This window comes from Panthera leo, chromosome A3 (genome assembly GCF_018350215.1).
Source record: "Panthera leo isolate Ple1 chromosome A3, P.leo_Ple1_pat1.1, whole genome shotgun sequence".
NCBI classification, from domain to species: domain Eukaryota; kingdom Metazoa; phylum Chordata; class Mammalia; order Carnivora; family Felidae; genus Panthera; species Panthera leo.
The window spans coordinates 52,745,971-52,768,106 of NC_056681.1; the positions used below are offsets into that span (position 1 = coordinate 52,745,971).

General features: G+C 36.4%; 1 protein-coding gene and 1 long non-coding RNA gene across 3 annotated transcripts in view; one reads left to right on the plus strand and one right to left on the minus strand.

Annotated features, from left to right (window-relative positions):
• On the plus strand, nt 1–20,157 carry LOC122214994. Of its 2 annotated transcripts, none has more exons than XR_006200179.1 (3): nt 1–134; nt 3,648–3,814; nt 19,763–20,157. It is a non-coding gene; the product is annotated as an uncharacterized LOC122214994 (long non-coding RNA). The 2 variants fall into 2 exon arrangements; XR_006200180.1 differs by lacking the exon at nt 19,763–20,157 and adding an exon at nt 8,840–8,946.
• The window catches only part of SLC5A7 (solute carrier family 5 member 7), a 22,789-nt gene continuing 7,603 nt past the window's right edge, over nt 6,951–22,136 (minus strand). Inside the window, exons 4-8 of the mRNA XM_042930193.1 lie at nt 19,816–19,964; nt 16,277–16,420; nt 12,739–12,892; nt 8,822–9,039; nt 6,951–7,577 (exon numbers count right to left, since the gene is read on the minus strand). Coding sequence (XP_042786127.1) covers nt 6,951–7,577; nt 8,822–9,039; nt 12,739–12,892; nt 16,277–16,420; nt 19,816–19,964 — 1,292 coding nt within the window. The remainder of the gene's footprint in view (nt 7,578–8,821; nt 9,040–12,738; nt 12,893–16,276; nt 16,421–19,815; nt 19,965–22,136) is intronic.

The window sequence follows — 22,136 nt, forward strand, 5'->3', positions numbered from 1 at the left end:
CCAAGTTAGAGTTATACTCTAAAGATCATTTACAAAAAATTACTTGGCACCATGAAGGGTCAATTAACTCATTCAAGATTAAACCAAGAATGAAGGGTACCATCTCCTAACTCCTTGGTTCAACTGGGATGAAGGTAAGAAAGTAAAATTTCTAATAGGTCATCAACATGAATGTTGAAAACTTGTTTTACTTTAGCTTATGTTGTTTAAAGTTCTCTAAAGTTTTTCTTAAATTAGAAGGTAAATTGAACTAAAATTAATTTTAACTTTTTCCTTTTAGCCATCTTTCTAAAAACAGTGATCTCAGAATTATTTTGAAAATAATAGATGTAAAAAAAGAAGACTGAATCAAATATTCATAAGGCCATTGTCAGATAGATGGGTTTATTTTATGTTATGTTTTAAAATCTCTAGTAGCAAGTGGTTTACTGGAGCTTTATAGTTCTCTCCAAAAAGTGAAATGTAGGAAATACTAAACTTAGTGTTATTTAATAGAAATTTTATTCTAAAAACTGAAATAAAATGAAAAGTAAGTTGTTATGAAATGGAAGCCAATGTGGGTTAGATTTTTTCTGAAGGATAAATGTTGATTCAACCTTAAGTAACAGAAAATAAATCATGCGGCATCCATTGTATCTATTCACGCTCTGTGAACACAGACAAATGTGGTCTGGGCTGCAATTGCTTTGCATGGATTCAGCCCAGATTGTTCCTTGCACTTAAGTCATAGCTCACACTTTATGCCCATGGCCATCTGTTCTTGGGACATTTTAACCTATATAGAGTAATATGGTTTGCAATACTTTTTGGATCCTGATGCTTTTAAACTTCATGTTAATTTCTATTGGTATCCGCCAGCGTATTTCCATTCCTGCCCAAGGATTAACATTTATGAGCTTCGAAGGCCAGCTTTGAGTAGTTTTTTTTTTAAAAAAACACAATTTGCTTTTTCAATCTCCTCTCATTTTTCTTATCTTAAAAAATGATTGAGTTATGTGATGCTTTTAAATGGAATGATCAGAAATATACAAAATAACTAAATTAAAGAAATTTTTTATTGACTTTTCCAAGCCTACAAACCTCCTATAGACTTTCCATTCCTTACTCTGAGCACAAAGGACTCTTGGTAGGTGGTATTGCCTGAAAATTCCCACATGAATAATGAGATAAACTTTCCCATAGATTTAGTCACTCCTTGTTAACTTTGTATTCATCCATGGACCATAATTTAAGTGCTTGCAGAACAGCACTAAAATTCTGTTACATTAGGTCCTTGAAAAGCCACATAAAGCAAATATAACCTGTAGCTCAATATATTTCAAAACATGACTCTTCTTTCTTCATCCCTAATTTAGAATCCAGGTTTAAAACTAGTTGAATATGACAAGATTCATAGGCAAAATAATTTCCCAAATAGCTAGATAGGTTTTGTCCAATTTTCTCAGTTGGAGTGCTATGTTTATATTTCCATATTTTTACATTGTTTGTGTTCTATCTAACCACCTAACCATTTAGTTATCATATAACTTCAGCCTAATAACAGATAAATGCAATCTTCATTTGGGAATCGGGCTGCAGAGGTTAAGTGGCTTGGTCATACCATTGAGATCCTCAGTCTAAGGCAAAGTAACTAGTGGGAGCTATATGTGTCTTACTTTGCCTTTCCACTCTTACCTAGTGTCTTCCAGGTTATGCCACAATGAGGCCAAAAGCCATGGAGTCTGAGCCATTCTAGTACTATGGCTCACTCACTCCAGCTGAATTTTGTAGCAACACCAGGGGGGTTTTCACTTATTCCTCTCATTAGTATCCACTACTCTTATTATCAGGCTTTGGGTCCTACCTGGTTTATGTTTTTAACTGCTTCTAGTTCAAAATTAATAAACCAACACAGCATTTTAGCTTCAAAGTACATAGGGCGGTACTTATTTTAAATATAGAACCATAGCTTTTCAACCAAAAATAAAAACAAATTTACCATATGCTTTTTGATTATAGAGAATTTAAATATGAGGAGGGATGCCTGGGTGGCTCAGTTGGTTAAGCATCTGACTCTTGGTTTCGGCTCAGGTCATGATCTCACGGTTCATGAGTCTGAGCCCCACATCTGCACTCAGTGCAGAGCCTGCTTGGGATCTCTCTCTCCCTCTCTCTGCCCATCCCCTGCATGCTCTGTCTCTCACTGTCTCTCAAAATAAATAAATAAACTTTCCAAAGTATTAAATAATAGGAGTATTAAATAATACCATTTGGGGGTTCTTCTTTGGGTCACTGTACAAAAAATGAAGAAGTAATAATTTGTCCTTATCTTTGTCCTACAAAGAGCTTTGTAGCTCTTTGTATCTCTTGGAATATCTGCCTTAAGAGAATGCTCATGATCAAATTAAACTCTCTTAATACAGGAGTAAAATGAAGAAAGCATACATAGGCTCCAATATACATTGTCTTTTCTAGCTCCTAATTTTCTGTAGTATAGATTTGTGATAAAGCAAAATACAGACTCTCCAGTAGTGGGTCCATGATAGCAGACAAATTGGTATATTTCCTCCTATAACTATTTATTCTTTTCCTTAATTCATCCTGAAGCTCATCCTAGACCTCTTCTCTCTATATACCCAGAGGCACACATGCTTATGATTTAGGCTTAAGGGGCCAAGGTTCTTCTGAGGGTATATATAGTTACACGTTTAAAGACACTTTGATAGAGTTAGGTGAGAGATATTAAAGTACATAGAGAATAATGAGAACCAGTTCTTAGTGATTGGTTGTGTATCCCAGGTCAATAATTATCAAACAGCTATTTGATTTTTAAGATGCAGATTTCTTGGTATTAGTGGAAGAGATATTCTGTCTATTGATTTCTTTGATTCAAAGAAAGTACTGTGTGTGGTGGCAGAACTTCTTTTCCAGGAAAAATAATTCACATTGTTTTGAGACATGATATTCATATATTGCCCTAAGATTTATACAAGGTGCAACATTTCCATTTCATATTTATACAGGTTCCAGCAATGAGATGGTTTATTTCAATTCTATTGCATAGTTGCCTGGAAGCACCACTTATATTTTTTTTAAGAGAGGGCCCCAAAAAGCCAAGCCTAGACAATGATCTCCTGAATCTCACCAGGACAATTTAATACAATATCATTACATTGAAAACATTTACATGTATAGCTGAAAATCTACTTAATTTAAGCATAGTTTATATAGTATTGTGACAGACAAAAATATATATTTAGAACCATTATACATATCTGTCTGCTCAGGAGCAAACTTATAATAAATTATACATTATGCCAGGGTAGATTTTCTCGAAGACTAAAAAGAAAATGTTACACTTTATATTTAAAGTACAATGTTAATTCATTATTTCTAAATTAAAAAACCTAATAGCCATTCCACTAAATTCACTTATTTCAGGCTTACATTCATTTTACATTCACATAAAATTCATTACTATTAACTGTAGCAGTGATGTTGAATTTTGACACTGAGAGTTTGAAGTCTTATTGACATTTCAGTCCAAGCTTGATGTTTTAGAAAATATGTGTGAAAAAAACACATTAAAATCATCCAAGAAACATGTTACAATTATTGTAGAAGTATGAAAATAAAATATATGCTTTATTCTAATGCTTTATCCACAGGTATTGCCTCCAGAGGTTAATATATAGCCAGTGTCTAAAATGTTCCTGTCGTTTTATTTTCATGGAGGATGGATTTTTGAAAATCAAGTCCACTGAGCAAAGCTGGAAGTATACAAAGCCTCCAGCACTGCCCATGATGTCAACACAGAGCGAGGGATGAGCATAAGGTATTGTCTTCTGCATGTCACAACTTTGTTTCTTCCTTGGAAATGGAGAAATATGCATGCAAATGAGCCTAAGTAAACATCCTGTGATTGCTGTTTCATTCTTTTTGATCGTCAACATTTTTTTTGTCCTTTTAAAAAACCATCTTGTTAATATTTAGCACATTTGTAAGTGTATTTTATACTAAATTAGATTTTTATAAATCTAGTTTGAGAGTAGGTATGAAATAATGTGTCAAATAAAAATAGAACATTGTCAGGGTGCCTGGGTGGCTCAGTCAGTTAAGCTTGATCTCGCGGTTCATTAGTTCTAGCCCCTAGTCGGGCTCTGTGCTGACAGCTCAGAGCCTGGAGCCTGCTTCAGATTCTGTGTCTCTCTCTGCCCCTTCCCCACTCACACTCTGTGTCTCTGCCTCTTTCTCTCAAAAATAAGTAAACACTAAAAAATTTTTAAAAAAGAACATTTTTTATTGGCTTACATCATTTTAAGTTGCCTAGTTTTTAATGTTTTAGATGAGTTAAACTTTTTTCCCTTTTTATCTTTATACTATTACAAAATAAGTGGAGTGGAAGAAATTTTCATTGTTAATATTTATTCTTTTTCACTGGATTTAAATATGGTTATTGCACATATTGAGCATATTTGGACAACTGTTGCCCAACAAAATTATGAACTATAACATCTTCAAAGAGACTCTACATGCCCGCTTACTCTATTACAATATGGGTGATGTCTTCTATGGAAGCTGATGCATAAATAAGTTGTACAAAAACTTAGGGTGATGGAGTGCATAAAAATAATTATTCAGGCAGTGTGTTGGAGAGCATGGTACATTGGAAAGACTAGATGCATCAGGAACTGTAGTCCCCAACAATTAATCACTTTTCCATGCCAAATGTTTCCATCATTGCACTTTGTCCTTAGTGAGATTCATGCCCAGTTCTCTCCATCCATGTCTGAGAACCTTGGGATTCCCACACCACTTCCAAAAATGTGCTCCTTCCAAGTGCTCTATTGGGTAATAGGCATGGAGTAGATTCTGAGCAGATAGATGAGTAAAAAGAATTCTCTTTTTATTTAAGTATAGATGATGTTTTTATTTATGAGAGAGAGAGTGTGTGTCACCTGGGGAGGGGCAGAGGGAGATAGAGATAGAGATAGAGACAGAGACAGAGACAGAGACAGAGAGACAGAGAGAGGGAGAATCTTAAGCAAGCAGGCTTCATGTCCAATGTGGATCTCCATGTAGGGCTTGATCTCACAATCGTGAGATCATGACTTGAGCTGAAATCAAGAATTGTACATTTAACCGACTGAGTCACCCAGATGCCCCAAAGTATAGATGATGTTCTATAAACATTCTGAATGCGACATCATATTCTCCATCAAGTTTTGATAAAGCATTAAAATATGGGATATTACAACAGGTAGAATTATCTAATTCATATTCTAAGAATCACCTGTGAATTTATCTCATGTGTCATTTGATGCTTTTAGGCAATTACAATTTTTTAAAAAAGGAATGGTAACTTCCTGAACAACACTTTCATACTTAACGTTGAACACTGAATTAACTTCATTTTGTCTATGAATTGCAAAACAGAAACATTTTTGGACAAAATGTTTTAGTTTAAATAAGTCATGGTGCCTTTCTTTATTTGATCAAATGCTCAGATAATTTTTTAGCTCATCAATTCACTCTGCTTTTGTAGACATAGCTCTGATTATTTCTATAATGTGGCTACGGGGAAAGCATTTAAAATTCTAAAATGGTACAAACCATTAAATAAATAAATAAATAAATAAATATAAATATATACATATACATGTGTGTGTATATATATACACACACACACACACACACACACACATACATATTTTTTAACTCCAGAAAAGGAGCAAAATAATATTTAATGACCAACCTCATGAAAGTTATGTGGACACCAAATGTTAAAATCGATGGCTTTTTCCCTTTAGGACTTATTTTTATTTTCTTCTTTCATCTGCATCTTAAAATTCACTGTCTACTTTGTGTAGTGATGATTTGTCTAGTACCTAAGACTGGCTTTTGCAAAAAGTGCCACAGAGTCACTCTCTTAACATTAAATCATCTTCACTAATGAATATCCAAAATTGAGAGGGTTTTATTTTTCTAGTTTTATCAGGAGGTGCCATTTGTCTCTCATTAACCTTAATTGGCGCTATACTGTTATCTCACCTTAGATAAGGCTCAATGTCACTTCCAGTACCAATTTAGATAGTAATATGGGACACTACTTCTTTCATCATGAAGCAAAACTTTATAAACTTCAGATGAAGACAAAAACCTGCTCTTGTCACTTTCTGCTTAATGGCCTTCTTGATTTATTGCTTTAAGGTTGTCTAATAATCATGCCTTCCATACTCTAGGTATGCTTCTCAATACACATGGTAGCTGTTGGGCATACTCAGAGCAGCCAGTGCTCCTCTACAAAGATGGATTCTACTTTTCCTATTACCTTGTGCATAAAGAAATTCCACGACACAGTATTTTGCATATGTGTTTGCTTTGCCTGTGCTCAGAATAATGTGTGTCACTACAAAGAGAAACAAATTGCATATTCAGCAAATGTTCTAGTTAAGAAGATGCAAGAATAGGTTAACCGTCAGGACACCAGGACAATCACCCATTAATTTCTTGCACCATTCATTTGAGTGATGGCAAGTTACTCTCTGAACTTCATCATGAAAATAAACCAGACCCACTAGTGAGTGCATTAGCAGACAAGGTCTAGATCAAGTCTACTGAATTTCCTTGGCTGTTTCATACCTACTTCTTTTTTCTGAATAAAGATAAATACTCTAACCCTCTGTTCTTTGAGTGGGGCTTAATTCACTTTTGAATATTTAACAAAAATATCTAGAGTCAGAATCAAACGAGGATGAGAAATACCGATGAGAAAGCAATCTGTTGCTTTCATACATGATTCCTTCTAACTTGGCTTGCATTTGTGCAACTGCACTTTTGTATGGATTTTTATCCACCTGAATGCTGTTTATTTTTTAAGTATATTTTTTATATGCTGCAACCCATCTTTCCTGGACTAGCCTGCTATAACACTCTGTTTGTGAAAGCAGTATTTTATGTGGATGGGGTCATTAGGAGTTATCTTCAGTCCCAGACCCTTCTGGACTTGAATCAATGTTGAGGAAAGCCTCCTTATTGGTAAAAGTTGAGGTGAGAGTTATGCTCTGTCGGGGCTTCACAGGTGCAAGTTCATCTAATTTAATATTTTCATTTTTGACCAGAATTGTCTTATCCATGTTTTCTTCACTGTGCCTTGCAACAACCGCATCAAACACATCTAATTTGGGTGGCAAGGTTCCACTCTCAAATAGATATTTGGCTAGATAGGAGATGCAAATGTTGGATAAGAACGAGGTAACCATGGAAAGGGTTTTAAATGGGAATCTCTGATTATATATGCCATTCTTATCAGGGTAATAACCAGGATAAAAGATCAAGGGCTGCAGGTACAGATATGGCTCCCCGCCAGTTATTCTCAAGAAAAGGCCAGACACATAACCTGCCACAGCCCCATATGTGTTGGTTCCCTTGACGAAGAGCACACAGAGCAGCTGCGGGAAGATGATGATGTAAACGAGATCTGAGCTGAGGTACCAGAGCCCATACACAGTCTTCGTCAGCAAGGCCATGGCTGTGGCAGAAGCTCCAAACACAAACACTGTGATTCGCATAACCCAGATGATTTCCTTGTCTGATGCCTGCAAGAAAATGCCACAGTGACAGCTTTTCACACAGTGCACTGGCTCATTTAAGTGAAGAATGAAATGCATTTCTGTGCTTTAAAGCAGGTCTAAACAATTCCCCTGGTTCAAATAGCTCATTGCAGGCAAAACCAACCTAAACGACAGTATAGGAAGCAAGCAATCCAGGTGGCTTCCCTGGCGGGCCTTTGGGAGAGGTTTCTGTGTGTCTTGTGCAGGAAGCACAGGTCAGCTGCACTTTTCTCTGAATATGCAGGGGGAGAGGTGAGAGGAGCTTATGTGCTGTCACAGGGGAATAATAATGCAAGAGATGGGGCACCTGGGTGGCTCAGTTGGTTAAGTGACTGACTTCGACTCAGGTCATGACCTCATGGTTCATGAGTTCAAGCCCTGCATCGGGCTCTGTGCTGACAGCTCAAAGCCTGGAGCCCGTTACAGATTCTGTGTCTCCCTCTCTGCCCCTCTCCCGCTCATGCTCTGTCTCTCTCTCTCTCAAAAAGAAATAAACATTAAAAAAATTTAAAAAAATAATGAAGAGAGGATTTTACGTACTTTTCATATTAAGGAATAGTTCTTATGTGGCCAGGAGGATGTATGGCCCACCCTTCTTTCCTCTCTTCTAGGAGTCCTACCATCTTTAAGGCCAGCCACCTTAAAAACATGTGGGGCCATTTTGTTAACTATGACCTAGAAAACTAGGGAAAAACAAAGAACAAAGCCTTAGTGAAGGAAGAAGGTGGGCAGGAACTCCTGGCTGTTCTGCACCCACTTGATTCATTAAGGACAATCACACTGAGAGGCTATTTTCTCATGAACATGGACTTGGGAGTTCAAGTGAAGGGTGGGGCAGATGCTACACAAATGACCACAAAATAACATACTCACCATGCTCTGCTTCAAGTTTCTTATAGTACATGATTAAACTCAAAGTTTTTCTAAGATGTTTTGGGTTTCATTACTTTCATTAGAAAGACAAGAAATGTGAATTGTAGCAATATGACTGTACCTCTTGAAAAATGCTTACGTTGGTTTGTTCCCTTACGTACTAACATGAATAGTAACATGCATTAAAAATATTCATATACAGCATAAATAAAATTCAGCATTATTTAATCTTGTGTGCTTAATCAGAGTAGGGTCAGATTTTAATATAGGATATTAGTAAATATATAATATTACAGATAAAATAAATGCAATGATGACAAAAGCAATAATGCTACACTGGAAAAGACTGTTCTTACATTTTGTCTGAATGAAAGCTGGTAGATGTTCCGGGCAAACATGGAACTTGCTGACAAGATAGAAGAATCTGCTGATGACATAACAGCAGCAGAAACTGCACCGAGACCAAAGAAAGAGATGTACACAGGGCAGAGGTACTTCAGAACAATTGGTAAAATCATGTCTGCTTCATCGTTGTCCTTGGGATCTAGAGGCTTATATGTAGTCTGGTTCCAGTCTGTTGAATAGAAATGACAAATATAATAATAACTAAAGAACCACATGCTCTTTATCCATTTGGGGGTCATCTTATTCTCTGGGAGCTTTTGAAATAAATTCAGAATGTATGAATTAGTCTGATCAGAGAAGTGTAATTAGTATAATTAGGTACATTGGTCTAAATAGGTAGGAAATCCATGTACTGGTCAAGTGAAATGGTCTTATATTCAACTCTGGCTTCTAATGGGTTTTGGTTACACTTAGCCCTATTCACAAGACCTGTTATCTATCTATCTATCTATCTATCTATCTATCATCTATCATCTATCATCTATCTATCACCAGCTATCATCTATCTATTCATTTATCTACTACCTGCCTATTATCTATTTCTTTTCTGCAGTTGTGACATCAAATTGTACAGAAACATAGAAAACATGTTATAAAACAAAAGCATAGAATATTTCTTCAGCCAGTTGGAGGTATGAGGGGACAAGTTCCTCCAAAACTTGGTTTTGGAGCTCCCTCAGCATTGTTTTTCTCCCAACTAAATCCCTTCTTGCATTGAATTCCACTTACTTGAAATAGGAGGCATGATAGATAAAGCAAAGTCCTTGTTTTATTGAGTAGAAAGTGCAGGTATGAGGCTGACATTTTCAGGAGGTTTTTGAACTCCATGTAATGGAACTCAAAACATAAAAGGCAAAAGGACTCCTGAGGAAGCAGGAGGGCATGCGCATCAGAGGTGTACAGGCAATGTTTTGCAGCACATCTCTGGCTAAGTCTGTGGGCCAGGCTATTAAAAGCAATGAATCAGTTTGATAGTTGTGAGGATAAGGAAAAAAATGGGCAGAGGATGGCAAGTGTCGGATCTTGTTAAAGCAAGAAATAAAAGGAAGAATCACCATTGGATTAATCCAGTGTTTTGCAAACCTGAATGAACATTGGGATCTCTCATGCGTGCCTTTAAAATGCAGAGTCCTACATCCCTATCCTGAAATATTCTGATTGCATATGTCTGAATGATGATAATATTCAGCCAAATCTGGGAATTCACCAAATTATAGTTAATTCGATAGATTGACCTTTGGAGTAAAATTTAATTACAGAATACTATCAATTTATGTGATCTTCACAAAATAACACTGTGAAGCTGACTTAGAAAAACTACATACATGGGGCACCTGGGTGGCTCAGTCGGTTAAGCATCAGGTCATGATCTCACAGTTCATGAGTTCAAGCAAGCCCTGCATCAGGTTATCTGTTGTCAGCACAGAGCCTGCTTCAGATCCTCTGTCCCCCCCTCTCTCTCCCCCCCCTCTGAAAAATAAATAAATATTAAAAAAAAGAAAAAAGAAGAAAAACTACATACATAAATTATACAACTGTACATTTTCATACAGAGAAGAATGTATGTAAATGTTCGAAACATTTTTTAAAAAGCTAAAGTAGGCAACATGAAGTTTCTTGAAATATATAAAAGGTTTTTTGAAAAAATAAAATAGGTAAATGTGCTTTTAAGTTTTAAAATTTGAAACTTGGAAATTATTCCTGCTATTGATACTATAAAGAAAATAAAACACTGTACTTTTTTTATTTCAGAAAATTTAAGTTTTTTATCATAATTGAAGGAATTGCATGATCAATTAAACACGGTCAGCATTATTTTCCAAAATTTTCCATTGTTTATGCATGTATCTATGAATTAAAGTTTATTTAGAGAGAGAAAGAGAGAGTGTGCATGCATGAACTGGGGAGGGGCAGAGAGAGAGGAGAGAGAATCCCAAGCAGGCTCTGTGCTGTCAGAGCAGAGCCCAATGCAGGGCTTGATTTCATGAACCATTAATTTTTCATACAACTGAGTGTTTTGAATTATAAAAACCTATCAATTAGCAGTCTAAGACTCACCAACATTAATACTATGCTTCTCCAACAGAATCTCAGGTGAACCACTAGTAAAATATGCGATAAGATCATTTAAATTTTATGATATGTTTGCCTGCTGAACTCTAGAATTCATAGAAGGAATTACATCTTTAAATTTATTTTTTAACAAAGGTAATTCTGCATTGTGCTAATATGCTTTTGCATATTATTCACAGAATGGCTATGAAGGCTTCATTGTAAGGGTTACAAAAAATATCCTGTTGTGCACCACACAAGATGGAGAAAATAGTGGTGAAAAACAAACAAAAAAGTTTGTCTTTGAATATATAGTTCTTTACTGTTTGTACCATTATATGCTGAAGAATAAAATGGAATCTTTAAATGTACATTACTATAGCTCCTTTTTTATTTGCTGAACTTCTTTGATGGCATAAGTACAGGACTGAATAAGAGTGGTTTCCCTTGGATCCTACTATTTTTTTATTCCCCCATTTTCCACTGCAGTTCAAACCCATGCTTTGTTGAAGCCAATTTTACAGCATTCCTTGAGATATTATGGTACCAGAAACAACAACCAAGAATATGAACCTATTCCAAAAAAATAGCTGACATTGTGTTTTTCAGTGTGTTGCCCTACAACACACACACATACACACACGCACACATACATGCACATATGCATGAGTGCTCCTGATGGCCGGATCTGTTTTCTGATTGTGACATAAATGCTATCTTTTATTCAAAGGCACATAATCACCTTTGTCAGTCATCTTGTTAAGTGTTTGTTTATGTCATGGATGAACAATTGGAATTAAGAGTGTACATTATGAATCATGACTACTTCTTGTAAAAGTTAAATAATCTAATAAACAGCTGTACTAATTGAAAATAAAAGTATCCACATGAGTATCATCCTGTATCAACTTTACAAACACAGCAGAGTAAAAGGTAAGCTTCTTTAATCTGTTTTAATGACCTTTACCTACAGGACCCCTTTGAATTTGGATTATTCTGTTGTATTTTCATGAAATACCCTTGGAAGCTGCATAGCATAGATATATAAGCATCAAGAGTAATTAACAAGTTCAGTAAAATTAAGGGTGAGATTTAAAAAATGTTCTAGATAGAGGCTACTGGGAGATAAGCATTTCATAATGCTTTTTTTTTTTTTTTTTACTGATTTTGAGTAAATTATTCTCTAAGTTACTTAGTGCCTTGAGTTTATCTTTATCTTGAAAACTTATTTATTTATTTCTCCAAGAAAGAAAACCTGTAATTAGCAAACTATAAAAAATGTAAATCAGGAATCTCAAGTTCAAAATGGTCTGTAGGTGTCAGGTAAATTTCTAAGCCAGTGGCTCTCAACTTGGGCTGCACTTTGAGCCACCAAGAGGCTTTAAAAACCACTGCTCTCAGGATCCATCTTAGATTATTAAAATAAAATCCCTGTGGGGCAGGATAGAAATGGGTATTTTTTTCAAGAGTCCCTTCCCCTCCCCAGATGATGTCAATGTGCACCTTGGTTGAGAAACATTGCTAACAGGATTACATAGACACAATTGATAAGTATACCAGCAAGGGGGGGGGGGGGGAGAAGGGCATGCTCACAAGTGTTTTATTGGTGGGGAGAGCAATCAAACACTTTTTGGAGGCATGGAGCTAAAATACAATTGTTTGAGTGCTATAACAAATGTCTGTATATGAATATGATGAGAAACAATCAACTATGTGCGGATAAGAGGGAAAACGGGGGAGGGAGGCCGGTTGGGTGGTAATTGGTCACTTCAGTGAAGCCTCAGTGGGTCCATTAGTGAAGTTGCAAGAGATATACCTGTTGATGCTCCAATGGCCCCAATGAGTATGGCTGGTAAAGCCATCACCAGGCACCCAAAAGCTGCCAGGAATGACAACACTTGAGCATAGGTGGCTGAGGATGAAGAGAGGACCCTCTGGAAGTAGGCTTGCCATGGGATTCCACCCAGCATCTGCATGGAACAGCAGGGACTCAGAATAAATTAGAGGCAAATAACATCTATTAGGTATTTTTTAAATAAGAAGTTGTACAGTTACATGCACAGTAGTCATTTGTATGGCTCTCATACATGCCAAACATCTCAACTGCAATCATCACATTTTCAACTGCAAAGAATTTCTTCAAGTTTTTTTCCTTCATAATTATATCACACAATCTTTTCTATTCTTTGGTTTCCCTACTTTAAGCTGCATTGCAACTACCCAGAAGCCCAGAAGCCTTAGCTTTGTTTTCATCTGGAGGTTCTTTTTTTTAAAGTTTATTTATATATTTTGAGACAGAGAGAGAGAGAGAGAGAGAGAGAGAGAACAAGCATGGGGGAGGGGCAGAGAGAGGGAGAGAGAATCCAAAGCAGGTTCCATGCTGTCAGCCCCGAACCTGAAGTGGGACTTGATCTCATGAACCATGAGATCATGACTTGAGCTGACACCAAAAGTAGGTCACTCAATGACTGAGCCACCCAGGTGCCTGGGGATGTACTTAAAATTCTTACTGAGGATACACAATCATAAACATTTTGGATACAGTGAACTATAATGTAATTTGTTGCCTGCTATAAAGAAGTATATACAGCTGCATGGCAATCAGGAACACCTGATTGAACACCTGTCAGAAATGACAGGGAGTCAGTTCTGAAGCACTGAGAAGGTGTCACTAGGCAGAGATGGAGAGAGAAGACAGCAGCACCTGGCAAAGAATCTAATGTGAAAACAAGAAGAAACAAACAAACAAAAACAATGAAACAACTATGAGACCACCATGTCTTTGGCTTAATTAAAGGTCAGGGTGTGTGGGAGACAGGAGGCAAGGGAATACCTTCCCCTTGATTACTGCCATGGTCCTCTGACTCTCATACAGTCACTGCTCATGAGTGAACTGGTGAATGAATTCCCCATATCACAGTGTATTGAAGTTGTTTCTTTAATTGCCTCTGGAATGTACTGTTTATCATTGTCACACCTGTGCCAATGAGAGTGCTTGTTACATATTGACTCCAGAACAATCTCCTCCTTATAAAAGCTATACATGTTCAAAAGTTAAAAAAAAAAAAAAGTAAAATAATAAATTCTAAAATACATAATCCATGTCTCAAGTCTATATTTTTCCAAAACTTTTCCTTTGGTTTGCAACCTGTAAGTCAATACAGATCTTCTCTGACTTACAGTGGGATTATATCCCAATAAATCCATCATATGTTGAAAATATCTGAAGTCAAAATCAAAAATGCATTTAATACATCTAATCTACTGAACATCATAGCTCACCCTAGCCTACCTTAAAGGTGCTCTGAACACTGACATTAGCCTACAGTTGGACAAGTCATCTAACACAAAGCCTACTTTATAATAAAGCATTGAATATCTTATATAATTTATTGATTACTAGACTGAAAGTGAAAAACAACACGGTGTATGGGTGCAGAATGTTTGTCAGTGTATGTTGTTTACTCTTCGTGGCTGGCTGGGAGCTGTGGCTGGTTGCCGCTGCCCAGCATCACAAGAGACAGGATAGTACCGCATACTGCCAGCCCAGGAAAAGATCAAAATTCAAAGTATGGTTTCTACTGAATTCTATTGCTTTTGCACCACCATAAAGTTGAGAAATTGTTAAGTCAAACCGTGATAAGTCAGGAATGTATGTATATCACTAACATTTTCTATGCCAATGAACATTCATCAACAATTTAGATGCTTATATGAATCTCTACACCATAAATTACATGCCAATCTCTCTGGATATTTAAGTCACCAGAGCTTTGTGAGGTGAAATCTGACCTCCACAAACAAACAGAAGCTCTGATGGTGAGGTGGAAGATGGGTGTGGAGAAGTGAGATTTGGGTGGGCTGCTGCAGGGAGACCATGAAGGGCCATTACAATGGGCCAGGTGAGGAATGTTGTCAGTGAGCAGGTTCAGGGTGATACCTTAAAGGTATCCAGAGCAGGAGTCCATAAATCATAAATTTATGACAAGTGGAAGTTCAGAGAGACAATTGGAAGGCTGGAGACCACTCGTGAAACATTTGGAGGCTTCCTTCTGTAGTTCATCCATTCATTCATTATCTATTATTCCACTTTTCACTTGTGTTGCATTTTGAAGAATGAACATAACTTAGTCATATAATTTTTTGAGGTGGAAGAAACCTTAGCAGTCATTGGATATATAGCCTTATCTTCAAGATCTGTAAATCTGAGGACTAAAGTGTCGTGTAGGAGAAATAACTTTTGGGTCTTGATTCTCCATTTCAATCCTTCACTCAGACAATGGTGTGATTATGAACAAACTGCCTATCTTCTCTGTCATAATCTTCTCCTATGTAACCATAAATATATCTGCTATGCAGATATAAGTTCATACACACATAATATTTAACCCCATTATCCATTGAATTCATAATTATAATCCAATCTAGAAAAATGTCGGCCAATACATTTACAATCCTTGGGAAAGAAGCTCTCCTCACCAACACTAGAAACAACTTGTTTTCTTGTTTTCCTGTCTTCTTACCAGGAAATTCCTTATTGGGACAGACAAATCTGCCTTCAGGGCTGAAATTTACCGAAGTGCCATAATGACAAAGTGAAATTACAAACTATTGTGAACCCTCTAAAAAGGAAAAAAAATAAACAATTTCTCTTTAATTTTGATATAACTGTTAATCTATTTCTTACTTTGAAATCAAAATAAGTGTTTATTTTTGTAAGTAACCATTCCAAGTAGCAAAATCACAATACCTGGCAGTTTCTTTTGGTTTTCCCATTTTTCCTCAATCTGTGATCTGCCTTTATTTCTTCTGTGCCCCACCTTCACCACAAAGTCCTGTCAAGTTCCCAAGCTATCTCCAACTTCCCAAGACTTCTTTCTTGGGATCTTTCCTGAGGGACACCTCTTTTTCCAATTTCTGTCTGCACTAAAGGTCTTATGGCATGACTAACTTACTCAGTAATTAGAGACTGAATGGATTACTTATTTCAGAATAAGTGGGTTGTAATGCCTAAACCAAAAATACAAATTAAAGCTTTTAGAAGGCTTGGCTTCAGATTGGGGAGGTACCTGGGGGTAGGGCATGGTGTTCTTCACTTATAGCACAGCAGAAATGGGTACACACCATATATTACCCCATTGACATTGTCCCTTGAAGGCTTCACTCTCTCTCCACTTTGACACTAATCAGCTACCACAGTCAGTAAGTGGCTCCAGCCTTCCAACAGGAAGTAGTCAGTGTGGAAACATACATGAGCCAGTAGGTGACATATACATATAAGTCTTAAAATCTTAAAAATATGTTTGATTTTAGGAAAAATGAGACTGCATTCCTCAGGTAAGGGCATTACTTACCAACAACAGAAAACTATCAAGCCAAGTGTAGATTTCAAATGATTCAATGGTCCCCAGCCAAGGCTTTTGGTATTTGGTGTGCAGAGCAGTGTACCCAATGTCAGCAACTGCAGAATGTGACAGGGCGAAGGGGACACTGATCCACTGCAACCAAAGAGGGACATGAGACTGTTAAGCTACAATTTTTTTTACCTGTTTAACATAAGCAAGGTTTTGCCACATATTTTGTTTCCTCATAGACCACATAGCTTGGTTGTTCCTCTTGTTCAGACAGAGGAGAACTTGGAATTAAGTTCTCTGTGGGATGCCATGAAATACTTATTTACAAAAGTTAGACTAACATATTATCTATACCTGTGCTTAATTACACCATATCATATCAAATATAAGAGCAGTCAACAAATCTTTGAAGAAGAAAATGTTAAATTTGAGAACATTGAGTATATTGATATATAAGCACTTGTTGTTTTCTTTGAATTAGATAAAGATGTCCAATTTTTAACATGACAAGGAAAGACCTGATTGAGAACTTGGTGGGTGACACAAACCTTCAGGCATGAGTCCAGTGCTAATACAAAAAGAAGGAAGTGAATGGGGAGACCATCTATATGGAACAAGGCAAAGAGGAGAACACACAGGATGTGCACACACATCTTTTGGGCTACAAGTGGCTTAGGGAAATGGGAAAGATAAACATAAATATATGGAGAGAAATTTGAATTGTAAGCTGAGGGTTGGTGTTTTGTTTTGCAGGCAGCTAGAAGCTAGTGGCATTTCTTCTAAGTTTTTTTTTTTTAAGTTTTTATTTAAATTCCGGTTAGTTAACATACGGTGTAATATTAGTTTCAGGTGTACAATTAAATACTTACAAAACCAGGTGTTCATCATGGCAAGTGCCCTCCATAATGCCCATCACCTATTTCATCCATTCCCCCACTGACCTCCCCTCTGGTAACCATCAGTTTGTTCTGTATAGTTAAGAGTCTGTTTCTTGGCTCACCTCTGTTTCCATATGCTTGTTTGTTTTATTTCATAAATTCCACATATAAGTGAAATCATATGGTATCTGTCTTTCTCCAACTGACTTATTTTGCTTAACATAATACTCTCTAGCTCCATCCATGTCATTGCAAATGGCAAGATTTCACTCCCTTTTTTACGACTAATATTCCATTGTGTATATGAGCCATATCTTCTTTATCTATTCATCAGTTTGTGGACATTTGGGCTCCTTCCATAATTTGGCTATTGTATATAATGCTTCTGTAAACATCAGGGTGCATGCATGCTTTTGAATTAGTATTTTTGTATTCTTTGAGTAAATACCTAGTAGTATGATTGCTAGAATGCAGGGTAGTTCTATTTTTAACTTTTTCAGGAACCTCCATAATATCTTCCAGAGTGGCTGCACCTGTTGCTTTCCCACCATCAGTGTAAGAAGATTCCCCTTTCTCCACATCCTCACCAACACCTGTTGTTTCTTCTGAGTTTTAAAAAGAGTTTAGTATATTTCTTCTGCATTTTAATTTCTAGATGTGAACAGTGAGCTTAGGAGAAGGATAAGTCAGAAAAAGCAGTAGGTACACTGATATGACTCAGGTAAAGGCCCGAAATAGAGTGATGATATTGGAAATAGAAAGACATTGGTACTAAAAAGGATTATGAAGAGAGATTCAACAGTCCTTACATTAGAGTGGTAAGAGAGTTCAGAGAGGGAAAATGAGCAGATGAACCTCATGTTTACAGTTGTGGAGCTCCAAGGATGGTGATAAAATCAACAGAATTGGAGAATTTGAGAAAAGGAAATGGTAAGGTGTGAGTTGATACATTAATTATGCACCCATGTATAGCCATTTGAAGGTTGGAAAACAAACCATTCTTGGCCTTTTATTCAGTCAGATCAATAGACCCTTAACTTATAACCAAGACAACTTGATTCCTTATCAGTTTAGTTACATTCTGTAGCATAAAAGCACTCTAACATTTATACCCACATATATTTGCCCTACCATCTTTCTACTGGCATGCTTGATTTATGCACCTGTGCATTTTAAGGTCTGGTCTCATGAAATGCAATGAGAAATTACATTTATTGTCAATAAATAGCTTCATCCCCTGGGGTTGTGTTTGTTAGAATACCAAGTGCATCATGAGAGCTGTCATTGCCAAACCAACCATGCCTCCAAGGTTCTGAACAGAGATTTATTTCTGGAAGTGTATGATGATGCTAAGGAGAATTGTGAATTTCAGCACTGCCCACTTGCTTTTGGCAATTTAAAAATTAAAAAAGTAGGAGTCATTGAGCAAATTAAATATACTTGAATTCAATTAAAATATAAGTGAATGAAATTCCATGAAATGCACATCAATTCTAGGGGAAAAAGAGGAAATATTATGATCATTGCTAGCATATGTTAATTTAAGGCTGAACTGTAACTTTAGTTGTAGTCAGTTCTTTTAAATTTTTTCCTCCATTATTAATGATGCTAGAAAACAAACAAAAAAAACAAAAACAAAAAATGAGTCTGAGATTCAACTTAATTTTTCTGACTGTCTAGTGTGAACACTAGCATAGGGTGAAGAGCTTTTCATTATGAGAAAAATAAGGAAAAAAGAGGAGGCTCAAGGGTGCTTTAATCATCTGTGGAAAGTGAGTCATGATGTGCAGTCTCAATGTGCTCTGTCCGTGGCCTTTCTACAAGGGCACCACCCCTACAGGACACACAGCTGAGATAACATACACATGTCTGAACTCAATACAGTGCCCAGCACGGAGTGGTCACACCATTTTCTTTATACTACCTTAGAATTGTCTTAGGCATTGGATATTATATGGATAATAATACAGTCTTGACATTTTAAGATGTTGAGTTTGCAAAGGCTCAACATTGACTAAAATGTGCATGTAAAACACAAAAGCACTTTTAATATAATACCAACAATATTCACGTCTCCATAATTCAGTATTTTTTACTGAATAAACACACATATATTACCTAATTTAATCTAGAACTTACAAACAATACATAATAAATCTTGTGCCCTTTCTTTGTTTCGAGACCCCAAATAGTGATGATAAATATTGAAATCCACAGTTTTTCCAATGGGATAGTTTCTGTCTTATGAGCAGTCTTATGGAATTAAAACTAATACAGGGGAAGGTTAAAAGACTAATGCAGGTAAGCACCAACATTGACATTTTAACTCTGAGTGAAGTGTTTTTTGCTTTCAAACTCAAGGGAGAGCATACATAAGTTTCCATCAAATGTGGGCATGAAGCAAAGCAAGTCCTAGACCTTGCTAAGAATTAAACTGAGGGCATATTTTCTGTCAAAATCCAACTAAATGACTACATTTTTTCATCCAATTAATTGAGAAATTTAAAGTCTCAAATCATACACAACTTACTATGTATTGCTCATGATGGAAAATAACGTTTCTATTCAATTTTGCTGAGTTAGTATAAAATACCACATTATCTTTTAGAAAGAAGAAGGAAAGGAAAGGAAGAAAGAAAGTCTGTGAATGGCCCCACTTACCAGGCCTATGAAGATGCAGAAAAGCTGAACTACATCCGTGTAGGCCACGGAGTACAGACCACCCACCAGCGTGTACAGAGTGGCAATGAGCGCAGAAACAATGACAGAAGCTTGCACATCAACGTCAATGATCACGCTGATGGTGGCTCCTGAAGAAAGCAGACAAGAGAATGCTATGGTCAAGGTACTCAAATGGATTCCACTTTCTGTTCAAGGATACACTGAATGTTCAGTACCAGCAGGTAGTGCCTCTGTGTCATGTGAAATGTATTGGATGATAACAGCCAAAGTGAATTGTCATATCAAAATCTTAAAATCTATAATATATTCTTCCTTCCTGAAATTGGCACTTTGGTAACTTATATAGGTGGGGGCACCCAAAATTGATGATATGACCTCAGAATTCCATGAAATATATTAAATTTAATACCATTATAAGAACTTTCAAGGGCACCTGGGTGGCTCAGTTGGTTAACCATCCAACTTTTGGTTTCAGTTCAGGTCATGATCTCATGGTTGGTGAGTTCAAGCCCTGCATGGGTTGGCAGTGTGGAGCCTGCTTGGGATTCTCTTTCTCTTTCTCTCTCTCTCTTTGCCCCTCCCCTGCTTGCACTATCTCTGTCTCTCTCAAAATAAATAGACTTAAAAAAAAAAAAAGAAATTACAATAATTTTACTAGCTATCTGAAACAGACTTTAATTAAATATATGCAATGTATCTACTCATATTCACGAGATAAGCACAATCACCCACTTCCACATTTTACAATTAATGTTCATTTTCCATTTTGCATTAACTCTGACCCCTGCTAGCTTTTCTTAGATGACAGATGGTATAAAGTGCCAAGGTTTAAGACAACATTGTAGGAGAAAGTAATAAAACTGGTAAATTTAATCCAGTCCTACTGCTAGGACACAAACGTATTGAACCCTAGATTTCAACATCATATTTTTTTTTAATTTTTTTTACATTTTATTTTATTTTTGAGACAGAGAGAGACAGAGTTTGAACGGGGAGGGGCAGAGAGAGAGGGAGACACAGAATCTGAAATGGGCTCCAGGCTCTGAGCTGTCAGCACAGAGCCCAATGCGGGGCTTGAACTCACAGACCGTGAGATCATGACCTGAGCCGAAGTCGGACGCTTAATCGACTGAGCCACCCAGGCGCCCCTCAACATCATATTTTTAAGTAATTTTCCTTATCAGAATTTTAAACCTGCCTTAGAAATAAAATTTATGTTTTTCTTACTTTCTGACTGTTTATGTGTTTTTGATGTCTATATTTCCAATGAGAATATGAGGATAGGGACACTGGACCACTATGGTTCTTGGACTTCCAGTTCAGAATTCACCTGCTGCTTTACAAATCCTTTCTCCACCATTTTCAAAAGTTACATAGTTTATGTTTCATATTGTTAAACACAGCAATTATAGGAACCCCAACATACCTGCAACAAATCTGTGATTTTTTTGTATCATTAATTTCAATCTTATGTTCTGCTACCACTCCTCAAATGCATGCTAATAGCGTATGCAAACCACCAGAGACGAAAATCCATTTTCTTAAGGAGCAGTGTAAACTATTTTGATCTAAGATAACAATATAAAATATTTTTCAAGAATTTTTTTCTGAGTGATTTGGCTTTGGTAACAAAATTAAATTATTTTTATGAGTAAAAATGAATTAGTAAAAAGATAAGTCTGGTATTGGAGAATGAAGATGAAGGAAGGTGGTCAATTTGGATCAGTGCAAAGGTGGTGACTTTGGATAGCAGACTGAGTTTTTGCTTCATGTTGAAACCTTAGTTGTGATTCTTTGCCAATCTTCTTTTGGTCTGGTTCTTGACTTTAACAACATTTCTAAGTCATGTCTCAGGAATGAAAATTCCAATTATTACCTGCCTCTTTGGGCTGCTGTTTAACTTTCTACCGTTGTGACGTTTTTATTAATTCCATACCTCCAAAAGGTAGGGAGGGAGACTGCATGCTACAGAAAAAAAGATCACTGGACTAGGATTTTAAAGACTTGGGTCCTGGTAAATACTGCCATTTGGTTGTAACTCAGTGGTTTTAAAGAAATCACCAATTTTTCTATCACTATTAAGATTGGGGTTAATTTTTTCTCTAAAATATTTTCTAAATAATTCCATCATTTATAGTGACTAAAATTGAAGTTACATTTCCAGATCTGCTGTGAAATATTAGTTTAATCATGAGGCCATAAAAATAAACATACAATAAAGTTATAAAAATTCATCGAATTTGAGCTGTGAGAAGTATAAATACACATTTAAAAAAAAAAAAGTATGTAAAGGATGTTGT